Raw genomic sequence first — 13,369 nt, 5'->3', positions numbered from 1 at the left:
TGTAGCTGTTTGTAGTTGTGGAAAAGGCAAGTGATCTAATCGGAGATGCCACAGCTTAGCAAGTTCTGCATGTTGGACATGAACAGCATGACAAGAGATATTAGGAACAGGAGTGTGTAGTTGAGTGGTTGAAGATTGGAATTCATGTGTTGTGCAGTAGAGGCCTTGATGTAGATTACCAAGAACTTGAGGAAGGGTCAAGTGAGGGCCCTGGATCATACAAGAGGAAGCAGAGAAGGTGATGTCACATTTTAGGTCTAGACACAATTTATGTATGGAAATAAGATTATAGTGAAAATCAGGAACATGAAAAACATTTTGCAAAGTGATATTCCCTGGTAAAATAACAGAACACATATGTTTAATTTCAACTTGTCTACCATCAAAAACAGTAATATTATGAGCACGGGATTGTAATGGGGTATAAGTGGAAAACAGACTTAGGTCATGGCAAATGTGGTCTGTGGCACAACTATCCAGAATCCAAGTAGGATTTGTGTTACTCATCATACAGAACTTATAACTAGAGAAGAAAACCGGAGAAGTACCTGCTGGTATCATTGGTTTTTCGGCATTATTGCCTTCAGAATTCTGATTCTTGGATAAAAGATTTATTAGTTGATTGTATTGATCAAGAGTGATAGGTGGAGGAATATCAGAGGAGTCTACTTGAGATCGTATATCAGATTCATCAATATTGTGACAAAGATTGGCTGATTTCTTATCCCTATTCCAGGTGTTGGGGTGTCCATGTAGTTTATAACACCGTTTAATGCTATGGCCTGATATTTTGCAGTGATCACAGAAACATATAGAATTCCTCTTGGCCCCAATCATTTTATTAGCAGCAGCATTAGTGTTGTAGGTGTTTGTGGAGTAAGTGTTTCTGCCATATTTATTATGATCAGTAAATCTTCTTTTGTCAACTGCAAAAGCCATAGCTTCAAGTTGTGTGGCTGTTGCAGCCTTGGTTACAGCCTTTTGATTTTCTTCTTGTAAGCACATTCTATATACTTGATTGAGAGGGGGTAAAGGTTGTAACATTAGAACATTACTTCTTACTTGTTTGAAATCATCAGTTAACTTCATCAAGAACAGCATAACTCTCCTTTCCTGTTGGGATCTGAGGTTGTTCTTGGTAGAAGAGCAATTGCAAGCATTACATGAACATACAGATAAAGGATCATGCATATCAATTTCATCCCAAATGCTTTTGATTTTGGTGTAGAAATCAGCAACTGATTCATCAGATTCTTGTTTAACATCCAACAAACTTTGCCTTAAGGAATATAACTGTGAAGCTATAGCTTGGCCATATCTTTCTTCCAAATCATTCCATATCTCAGTTGCAGTTTTACAATAATATACACTCTTTGCAATATTTTTTACCAAAGAACAATGTAACTAATTTTTGACCATGTCATTACATCTATGCCAAGCTGCATGTTTGATATGATTTAAAGGAGGTTCAGGAAGGGAGCCATCAATGAAACAAAGTTTGTTTTTGGGGGATAAGGAAAGCATAATTGATCTTTTCCAATCAATAAACCCTGTGCCATTGAAGGGTTCAGGGACAAGTTTAATAATGGTAGTATCTGAGGGATGAATGTAGAAATGGCTACCATAGATGGTGCAAGGATCTTGATTATGCTGAGTATTTGGTGGATTTTGTGCTGCTTCAGACATTTTGACAAACACTTGGTGGACAAAGAAAGGAGAAGGTCAAGAACGAAGGAAAGAAAAACAATTGAGTCAAGAAAAACAAAACGCAAGAAACAAAAATGAATAAAGAACATAAGCAAAGGTGATTTCAACAGCAAAAGATGATGAAGAAGCCAATTGCAAAAGAAACAATGAGGCAGAAGAATCAGAAGAGAAAGATCAATAACGGAATAGAGAAAAAAAATCAGAAAACCTGTAATGGCATCTGATACCATGTTAGAATACCTTGATTAAATCAACTTGAAGGCATGTAGAGAAGAAGACATTAACAAAAGCTTAGAACAGAAAAACACTCTTATTCATTATTATTGAAATCTGAAAAACAGAGTTTATATATAAAGAAAGGGAATGGATACAAGGCTTTTAGAAATTAACGATGACTCAGCAAACCTAACGCCAAATCCCCGTTATGACTTGGAGTGTCCAACAAGTTCAATAAGTCGTTAAATTCTAATATTTCTTATTTTAATTTATTTTCTTAATTTGTTCATGTGTGACTAGAAGTGTTCAAAACAGACTCGGCAATTTAATATTTACATATTCTTATAATTGAATCTGACTTGATCCAACTTCAAAAAGAATGTAAATATATGTAAAACCAATGAGAACACCTGACTGAATTTTAAATCAACCAGAAACACTTAATTCGAAATTTACTCGATTACCCGAATAAAACCGAGAAGTACACATTTTATTTTGTGAAAAATAAATTGGCAAACATAAACTCACATGATTCATAATGGTCAATGAGTCATTTTCAGTTGAAAATTAATTAACGTCATTGCAATAACAATTGAGAAACTCCATGAATACTCCAACAACTAACAGTACAATGTCTCTCTTTGATTCCTTCTTTCCTGGGTGGAACGAAAGCTAAATATCATTTCAAAAATGGCTGGAACTCAATGCTGCGAGAATCCTCCTGCTTTGGATTCAACCAGTGGCGTTGGCCATGTCGAAGAAATTGGTGGTCTCAAATCTTATGTATCCGCCATTTCTAGTTCCAGCATTGCTGTTATTCTCATCTCTGATATGTTCGGTACTTTTTTTTCCTTATACACATTTCATTCTCTTATCATTTCGACTCATTCTCACTTGTTTTCGGGATATGATTAGGATTTTGATGTTATTATGTAGAGAGTTCATAAACTGTTGTGGGTCTTGTGTTTGCAGAATTTTAAGTGTTCTTTTCTTGATCGATTTCTATCTGTGTTTTTTTTTTATATTTTAATTTCGGAAATGCTGATGATTTTATCTCGTTGGTGTTTGTGGCTGCAGGTTATGAAGCTCCAAAGTTAAGGTATTTGCAGTTTTTATATTTCTTTTTATAAATGATTGTTAATTCATTCATTTTGGAGGTATTATGTTCATTTTGCTTTATTATTGTCAAGCAATTTGGGCCAAAAATTTGCAAAAGGATGTTTTTTGTGGTCACGCTATTTCCTTGGAAGTGTTTTGTTTGAATTAGGGTCAATGGATTCTTTTTGGAGGTATTATGTTCATTTTGTCATTTGTTATTGTCAAGGAATCATATCCTATAGGTTATAGGTTATAGCCCATGATATGTTAGATACTCTATCACGCAACTAATTCAAGCCTTTGCGCTAAAAGTGTGGATGCAGCACATGCCTTTTCATACATGGCACCAAACATTTCCCCTTGTAGATAGAGATTCAAAACCGTGATCTTCCGTCACGTTGGTTTATGATAACGTATCAAAGAACCAACTCAACCAAAAACTTAAGTTGATGGTTGTAGCCTTATGATATGTTATATGTTTCATCGATTATCTTTTTTTGGGAGTCATTATATTTATATGCTACAATTTTTATGACAAAAAACCTAAGGATTAATGGGATATTTTTTGTGTCATTTAAATCAAGAACAATGGGCAATTAAAATTGGGAGAACCCAAAATCCTTATTCCATGAGATTAAGAAATGATGTGTTATTCATATCTATTCTTTAAGTCTTTTTTGGATTTTTGAAAGAACCAAATAAACTTCTAATTTTCTTTGAAAGATTTATAAATTGATTTTAATTTTAATCATCATGTCTTTTACTAATTTATTTTACCTTTTTGAAATTTATTTGGAATTTGAAGGTTTATTATTTTGGTTATAGTGAACTTTTTGTTGTTGATTTTTAATCGGTTTTCAGTATCAAATTTGTATGTTTTCAAGACATCCTTTGGTGAGAGACTAATTGATTTATTTTCCATTTTGTTCTTACCTTATTTACAATATTTGAAAGCAATATCTTTGTTTGTGTGAGGCTGTTTAGGAAGAAATGTGTTTCCCTTTGTTGCATATTGGTGTAATTAATGTTACTTCCTTAAATTGTGTCACCTTGCTACAGAAAGCTGGCAGATAAAGTTGCTGCTGCTGGCTACTATGCTGTTGTCCCTGATTTTTTCCATGGAGATCCCTACAATCCTGAGGATAAGAATAGACCAATACAAGTTTGGATAAAAGACCATGGACCTGTAAGTTTGTGCTCATACTCCTTGTTGGTCAAAGTAAATTGAACAATAGTTAGGGAAGCTTATGCTCATAATTATTCAATTGTGTTGTTTATTCTAAGGTTTTTGTGGTAAATCAAAAGAAAGCAACCAAATGAGAGCTTAGCTGAACATTCAAGTCGTCTATTTTCTTTGACTGAACTACGTTCTTGTCATACACTTCATTTATTGTAAATCTAAGAATTTATCACCATCAGATATTTTTGAGTAGTTATTTTCCTTGGGCAATTATACTTGGCATATAATCTATACTCTATAGTACCTTGTTTTTTATGAAGTACTTTATCTTTTTTAATCCTGTGAGAAATATATTACATTTTCTGTCAATATTTACCTTTTGTTGTATGTACTGAATGTGTTAGGTCCTGTTTTCCCCATCTTAATCTTAGTTCATATTTGTCCTGTTTTGTTCTGCCCACCACTTTAATTCTCACAGTTTGAATTCAGTTCAATCCAGTTCACTTCACTAGTTTACTTTATTCCAAAGTTGAGACAACAGGCCCTTAATGGTCACAAGTAGGGGTGTTTGGTATGAACTTTTTAATATCAAGTAAGGGATTCAATTACCATTACTTTATATTTTTTATTTGGTATAGTATTAAGTTAACTCAATCTCTTTCCTGAGGGTAATGGATACCCTTATTTTGTTACCACCCATTTATATCAAGTAACAAATTTTGATGCTACTTTTGTTGGTGTTTCTATAATCAAGTAAGTTTTTCCCTTATATATTGTTATACCAAACAACATATAACTACAATCCTTACTCTTATCCTTACTCCTCTTTATCATTTCCCTTTCCATTACATTTTATGTTTTCATACCAAATACCCCCGTAATGTGTTGTGTATAAGTGTCCCCTCTGAAAAAGTCTGTTGATTGTTTGAGCTTTTCCCCCTTAAACTCAAATGTAGCTCTCCTTTAATAAATGTCCTTTTCCTGGGCTGAGTCATGCTCAGAGCTAAGGGCATGTTCCTCTTGCAAAGTTGACAGATACTTATGGGTAACCTATACATGATGCTGGTGGATAAATATTTTACAGAAAATCTCTTGTGAGACCGATCTATTCATGCGAACAAAAGAAGATCCCAGTGTGATACACCTAGGTATGCTTATTTTCTAATGGAATCAATGTAATCAAGAAAGAATGAGAGATACAGAATTAGAGAGTAAGAGAGAGTAAGAGAGAGAAGAGAGAGAATTTTATGAAATATAAGGGGCAAGTTTCGAGTATTGCCAACTCCAGTTTATACCAAATACTTTATAATGTTTTTTAATTACAAAATAGTCTTTATTTATACATTGAGCAACCTACTAAAATCGGCTACTGCCTAAGCCAATCACCAAGACTTAAACTACTCAATTATATTTTTTTACATGTGTCATTTACGCTTTCCTTCTCTTTCTATAATATGTCTTAAGCACTGTCTCCTTATCTCCTCTAGGCATGGTCACGGTCCGGGTTGGGCCGGTTTCGTTCCGGTTCCACCCGGTTCCGGTTTCGGGCGGTTCCAAACGGTTCCTTAGCGGTTCATGAGGCGGTTCCAACTCGCGGGACGGGCGGGTCGGACCATCGGTTCCATTTTTATTTTTCTTTAAATATTTATATAATATAAAAATACTATAATATTGCGGACGTACCTTTGATGATTACTTGATTATTAGCGAAATTCATTGCTTGTCAAGTTGTCATCGTTATTAAAATATTTACTAAAAAGAATGAAAAAAATAAATTAATAAGAAACGAATCAACGATAATGTTGATAAAGATGATTAATAAAAAAAGAGGGAGAAAATGGACTTGAACCTAGTACCCAAAGGAATACTAAGCTGCCAACGTATCCCGAAGGAATCAAAGCCCACGTAGTTCTTTGTCATACCTTTTATTTGTAGTTGTTGAATGTTGATTTATCGTTGTCCGATTGATCCTATTCATCTTCGTCATCATCATCTGGTTGGTTAGATGCTTCCGCTGAATCTCCTCCTGACGATGATGCAGATGTATTGATGATGATGCAGATGTATCCATTATCATCTATGGATCATCATCATCGCATTGATCATCATCATTTCTTAGTCCTTGTGTTCGAATCTCCGCTTGATCCCAATCTTTCTTGCAAACACATATTTGAATACTATGTGGAGCAAGACGAGATCTCTTTTCGTCCAAAACTCTTCTACCTGCACTAAAAGCAGACTCCGACGTAATCGTAGAAGCAGGAATTGCAAGGATATCCTTTGCAATTCTCGATAATATGGGAAATTTTATTGATTTTTCTTTCCACCACTCTAAAATACTATAGCTACCTTGGTCAATTTCAAAGTGATGTTTTAGATAACTATCTAATTCTAAATATGCAGTGGAGGGTGAAGAAGAAGATGATCCTACAAAACTATCATCTTGGCTCATTATATTAGCAATTACGGAATTATAATAAGAGGGACGTGCCGAAACGCTAGCACGCCTAGACGTATTTGCAATTACTTTAGTAAGAACTTTTGTTTTAAAACATGGGTCTAAAATAGTTGTAATTCCATAAATATAAGGAAAATCGGTAAAATATGCCTTTCACTTATCCATCATATCTGCAAGAATCGACTTTAAATATGGGTTAGTATCATCATGCGTATGTTTAAGAAGATGATAAAAAATAGTAATACACTCACTTATTACTAAGTGGACGTTTGGTTCGTAAACATATGAAAAAATCTTAGTTGCGTGGTCATACGCTTCTAATATTTTATGTACACCTATAGCTAGTTCCCATGTGTCATCAGTTATATAACTATCTGTACACTCACTATAAAGTTGTGTTATAACTGGACGATAAGCAATCGCTTTTCTTAATAAATCGTTGGTTGAGCCCCAACGTGTAGGAGTATCTAATGACCAATACACTTTTTTTAGTTGATATTGGTCACATAATTGCTTATATCGTCTCTTTATCTGTCCAATTCTAAGCCACTTCACTATGTCTCTAATTGGATCTAATAAATTGCTTAATTGTTTTATACCTGCTTGGCAAGATAAGTTAACTATATGAGCACAACAACGTATGTGTAATAAGCTACCCCCAAGGATAAAACTAAATGCAGGTTCGTTATACAAAAGTTCCATACATTTAATGTTAGCGATTGCATTATCGGTAGAACAACAAAATATCTTATCTAATAAGTTCCATTCTCTACATATCTCTACTAATCTATATTTTATGTTTTCACCCGTATGTCTTTCTAGCATTGTCTCAAAAGCAATTATTCTTTTTTGAATAATCCAATTTTGATCTATCCAATGTGCTGTTACACACATATAAGATTCTAAATGTAGGGGAGCAGACCAAATATCAGTTGTTATGCTAACCCTACCATTAAAAGATTTAAACATTTCTACTAATTCATAGCGCATTGTTTCATATAATTTAATTGTGCGTCGTTTAAGCGTGCTCCTAGGGATTGGTCTATATTGTGGTTGCAAACTTTTTCTAGTGTAATGCTCGTATGCCCTACTTTCACCATGGTTAAATAGCAATTCATTACAAATTACATACTTAGAAAATTCATCAATCATATCATTACTATTATATTTAAAAGGCATACCTGTGCTGGGAATGTCCCACTGTCGGCTTCCACTTGTGGTCCCGCTGCCGCTTGCTGCATGAGTTTCTTTTGTGATTCCATACTTCTTTGCCAAATGTTTGTTAAAAGATCCCGTACCACCACCTAACACGTATTCACAAAACACAATAAATAAATTTTTATAAAATATGAATATATAATATATGTATAAAAAACTGAAAAAGTATTTACCTCTTGCGAAATTGTATGAAATTAAGGGCTTTACTCCTTGACTTTCACAAATTTGACAAGTGCATAAGAAAACATCTGGATTGTCGGTTGGTTCTTTTGTAAAATACGACCACACATGTGAAACAGCTCTACCACTAGGAGGTGGCATTGCCGGAAAAGGTTGTTTTACTGGTTCATCTTCATCTAAATTTAAATATAAAGACATACTCAGATATATACCACAAATCCACAATATATAAATAAATAATAATTTAAAATTTAATTAATTTGAAGAATAAAATTATAAAACTAACCGATAGTTTGAAAATTGACTTGTTTACCACGAGCTTGTCTTTGTTGTTGTTGTTGTAGTTGTTCTTTATGTGATCTTGTTGATGACTGTCGAGAATTATGTATCCCAATAGGGGTCGTTGGTTCCTCTTCTTGTTCTTCTTCTTCATCAATTTGTATTTCTCTTTCCACTTCTTCTGCATAATTGTGTAATTTTTGGTCGTACCCTTCTGGATAATTTGGTTCATAATTATAATTACTAATCGAAGGTGTTGTTGATATCGATGGAGTTGAAGTGGCCTTTCTTTTGGAGCTAGAACCTCCCAATGATTTTGCCACTTCAGTAACTTTTTTAGAGGCTTTTTTCAGAAAAGAAGACATGATAATATTTAAATAATAATAGAATTACAAAAATAAATAATTAATTAATTAATAGACTAATTATGTAAATAACTAAATTAAAAAATAATTAAAAGACTAATTATGTAATTAAGAGAATAACTGTGTAATTAAGTAATTAAGTAGAGAGAGTAAGTAGAGAGAGTAGGAGAAGAGATGAGTTGTGAATGAAAATGATTGAAAGTGATGGGTATTTATAGGAAAATTGGCAACAGCTATATAACGGCTAGTTTCACGGTTCCGGTTCCATGGAACCGCTGGGCCGGTTCACCCGGACCGGTCCCGGTCCCGGTTCCGGTTCCGGTTCCATGGAACCGTTGGGCCGGTTCTCCCGGACCGGTCCCGGTTCCGGTTCCGGTTCCATGGAACCGTTGGACCGGTTCACCCGGACCGGTTCCGGTTCCAACCCGCGGTTCTTAGGTCCGGTTCATGCAGTTTTTTTCCGGCGGTTCCACGGTTCGGAACCTGTCGCGAACGGTTTCGGTTCCGGATCCAGTTCCAAGCGGTTCGGGACTGGTTCGGTTCCGGGTAACCCGCTCCGTGGCCATCCCTAATCTCCTCCATCCCCTCCCCTTACTATAGGAGGTATGACACCTAGCCCTATGAGTTTTTTAAAATCACCCAAAACCAAACCTTAAATTGTTCATTTCAAGATGCAAAATCTCAATTTCAATACTTAAATTACCAATTCCAAGCATTAATCTCAACAAAGGCCCAAGCATTAAATTTTTGTTAATTCTTTGTGAGCTATTTTTATAAGAGACAATCTCTCATTGAGACGACTTTAAATAAGAAGTCTTTAAAGAGCTCATATTTTTGTAGTCTGTATTAGATGGACTATTTAACTCATGTATAAGATGCATCTCTCGATAAGACCGTCTTATACAACAATTTTTCATGGTTTATATTATTGTTTTCAATTCAAATTTGAGACTTAAAAGGCCAAATTCAAGATAAGATTGGAATTGGGTCTTTTAAGCCTTAAATTAGGTCTTTTAATTCTTAGAATTGAAAATTTTTTTAAACAAATTATAATACCAAATTTAAGAATTAAAACCAAATGAAATTAAGTTTTGAAATTGGTCTTTTAAGTTTTAGATTTGGCCTCTTCAATTTGATTTTTTAAGTCGTAATTTATTATAAAAGTATTAAAAAAATTTGAAAAAAAATTGAGTCCTGAAATATTTGGTGCATTTATGGATGGTTTATGAAACGGCATACAAGTTTTTGTCGATACTTTTAAGGGGAAATAGAATCAAACTAGGGGAAGGGAAAACAAGTAAAATGAAGGAGCTTTAATCAAGAAGTATTAATGAATGGAGTTTAATATTAATTTGTAAATTTGGGGTGTTCGGTATGATAAATGGAAATGAAAGGCACAAAGAGAAAAGGGTAATGTTAAGTGTTATGTTATTGATTGTTTGGCATAAAGATATGTAAGGGAATGATAAGAAAGAGAGAAAACAATTAAGGAATTCGTTTTCTAGTGAGAAATGAGTGGTATGCATTACCCTTATGAAGGTAACCCAATCTTATAACAAATAATAAGTAATGAAATAAGTTAAAGTGAATCCCTTACTTAAACCCAAAAAGCTCATACCAAGCACTACTTAAAGAGGAAAAGTAATATAACGGCCAAGTTTCTTTACATCGGTAATTTATCGTCATCAAGTAGTGTCCAGTTGCTTAGGGTGGGATTGTGATTTGACAAAAGTTTTGTTTCTTGAAATCTTTTATTATTCATGTATTACATGATGGTGTATACTTTAGTCTTTCTTTACATGAATCTGGTGAAGTGAAATAAGACAAAACCAAAATTTTAGAACTTGAAATACATACAAACTGATGAACCATGATGCCTTATGGGAAAAAACTTTTTACAGGTCTGAAAGTACCAGTTGTCATTCTTGGGGGCGAGAATGACCAAATATCTCCTCCTGAACTTTTGAAGAAGTTTTCTGAGATCTTGAGATCTAAGCCCGAGGTACCAAATATTTTAACTTGTAATTGTAAATTTGTCTTTGTTCTTAAATGATGTTTGTTTCTGCCTTTTGTATTTACATAACATTAGAAGTAAATCTTCTCAAAGAAGAATAATTGGTGTTTCTGAGAATGACAGCGTACCTCCTCCTAAACTCGTGAAGAATTCGAGAAAATCTTGCAATCTAAGCCCGAGATACAAAATAGTAAAGTGTTTCGTTCTTCCTTTCATAGTGATACAATATTAATTAGAACAATGTGTTGAAGCTTTACTACAATCTGTATCAGGCTGTTTTAAATTCTTGGTATGGTTTCGACATATATGCCTTACATAAACTTGAATGGAACTAGTATTACTTCGAAAGCGTAGGCTCATAAAGCATTATATATATGTTAATAGTATGTATATCGGACAGTATGTATAAAGAGGCCCAAAAACGTTATGAACTCCATCCTAGTTTAGACGGGATAAGAAGGCTATGATTTTACTTCTCATATTTGCTACCAAAGCATATATTAGATATGATTATATAGTGATTCCATTGCTTACGTTTTAGTTAGAAAGTACTAGCTACAACGATTATGTACAAAAAATACGGAAAGGTCTTATTCCTTGCAGTACAACCATCCTTGTATGACTTAGACTCGCTGAAATCTGATGTTATTTGTTTGTAAATAGGTCGATTCGTTTGTGAAGATATTTCCTGCAGTTGCCCATGGATGGGCTATGCGATATGACGAGAACGATGTCGTGGCTGTAAAAGCAGCAGAGGAAGCTCACCAGGATATGTTGGCATGGTTTAACAAATACATTAAGATGTTAGTGAGGGATGAATAGCTTTTCTGGATATTGTGTGCCCATTTTATGGACTAATAAGATCATGAGTTTGAGTCATTTGTCAAAACAATTACGATCTTTTTGGTTATTGGTACTAAATAGTGGTAATTAGAATGATTTATTGTTTAAATTTTCATAATATGTATCATGTCATTCCCATGGTAATGAAAATTTAATCTTAAAAAAGTTTTCCATACCACCTGATACCGCATTTTCGATAATGTATTAGAATGAAATTTGTGAAGAAAATGGAATTGATGAAGGAGAATAAGCATGAGCATTAAACTTGTCAAGAGATATTTACCAAAGTTACATTAATTTTTTATTACCATTCTCATTTTGTTAATGTCGATTACCAAATGGGCCGTTAATGCTTTTAATGATGTTGTATTGGATAACGCAAATTATTGTGAGAGACGGTCTTTCTAGAAGACGCATTAAATATATGGATTAAATAGCCCAACTATTACAAATTAAAGAGAAAATAAAAAAGTGAGCTTATTTTGAGGTCGTCTCTTTTAGAGACGGCTCACAAGAGTATATGATTGGAGAATACTAATTTTAGCCTGTAATGCTGTTGTGGTGTCCTAAGTGATCTTAAGTGCTATTGAACTCTATGAATACTAGAGGTATTTAAAACAGACTCGTTGATTTAATATTTATCTGATTTTATAACTAAACTTGATTTGATCCGACATAAAATATAAATTAACAATCATGTAAAGACCAACATGGATACAAGATTCGATTTTGAAACCGACCTAAAACATTTGATTCGAAATCGATCTAATGACTCAAATGAACACATTTAACACCAACCAAGGATCTTGGAACAAAGATAACTAAGGCCCTATTTTTTTCCACGCATTTTCGAATTGGGGCACTTGATAAATTAGAAATTTTTTAAAATTATAATATAATAAATACTTGATTAACAAGATTTGATCCTATCACTTTTAATAAGATTTGATCTTATCACCTTTAATATGCTAAGTAAAACTCTAACCACCTAAATCATCTTCTACCACTCCACCCCACACACCCTTCAAAAATTTCTAAAGCTTTACAAAATTATATGCCATCTCTTTCAGGTTTAACATTGCTCAAGAGTGTTAGATCTAATAATGAGCTGGACACTAACAATGGCTAAAGAGGATATTCTAATTTAAAAGAATTAAAATTTTTCGTCGTGCTAGTTGAAGCTCGATGTTCTCATTTGTTCTTTAAATATTGTTCTGTTAGAATACAAATATTATGCTTTAAATACTAATATTGTTCTCTCATAATACAAATATTGCTCTTTGGATAAAACCTTAAACACCATATGCTTGATAATCCATCAAGTCCAAGATCAACAGATCGTCAAATCCCAATATTCCTTATTTTATTTTATTTATTTTTTAATTATATTTCTTTCAAACAATCTCAATGTATTTAGATCAAATCTACCACAAATCCTCAATACTTTATTTTTTTCGAAAAAACAAATCCTCAATACTTCGTTCATGTGCGACCAATATAAAAAAAAAAAGAAAATTACAATAAACTACCTATTCTATAACCCCTTTTTGCAAAAAACTACCTTATCTAAAATTTTTTGCAAAAAACTACCTTATATAATACATTTCTTTGCAAAACACTACCTTATAACGGTTTTTACCGTTTGACCGTTTAAGTTAACCGTTGACTGTCACGTGACAGTCACGTGACCTTATAAACCTTTGCTTCTTCTTCATTTCAGCCTCTTCCAGACATTTGCTCCTCCTTCTTCATTCGAAAAACCCTAAATTATTCATCTTCATTGGTGTTTCTCCCTTCTTTCTTTCTCCTTG

At 33.6% G+C, this 13,369-nt stretch overlaps 1 protein-coding gene across 1 annotated transcript; it reads left to right on the top strand.

The window, feature by feature from the left end:
* Nucleotides 1–2,558: 2,558 nt before the first annotated feature.
* Nucleotides 2,559–11,713, top strand: LOC130805470 (endo-1,3;1,4-beta-D-glucanase-like). The gene is made up of 7 exons (XM_057670245.1): nt 2,559–2,761; nt 3,001–3,022; nt 4,081–4,240; nt 5,286–5,349; nt 10,301–10,372; nt 10,603–10,703; nt 11,379–11,713. Exons 1-7 carry the CDS (start codon nt 2,614–2,616, stop codon nt 11,535–11,537), a joined length of 726 nt encoding a protein of 241 aa, XP_057526228.1. The 5' UTR covers nt 2,559–2,613; the 3' UTR covers nt 11,538–11,713.
* The last annotated feature ends 1,656 nt before the right edge of the window (nt 11,714–13,369 follow it).

This window comes from Amaranthus tricolor, chromosome 2, assembly GCF_026212465.1.
Source record: "Amaranthus tricolor cultivar Red isolate AtriRed21 chromosome 2, ASM2621246v1, whole genome shotgun sequence".
NCBI classification, from domain to species: Eukaryota; Viridiplantae; Streptophyta; class Magnoliopsida; order Caryophyllales; family Amaranthaceae; genus Amaranthus; species Amaranthus tricolor.
This window is presented reverse-complemented; position numbering and strand designations above follow the sequence as displayed.

Coding starts and splice junctions, on each gene's coding strand:
- LOC130805470 (XM_057670245.1), top strand. CDS start 2,614: ATGGCTGGAACTCAATGCTGCGAGAATCCTCCTGCTTTGGATTCAACC. Junction 3,023..4,080: donor TATGAAGCTCCAAAGTTAAG/GTATTTGCAGTT, acceptor ACCTTGCTACAG/AAAGCTGGCAGATAAAGTTG. Junction 10,704..11,378: donor TCTTGAGATCTAAGCCCGAG/GTACCAAATATT, acceptor GTTTGTAAATAG/GTCGATTCGTTTGTGAAGAT.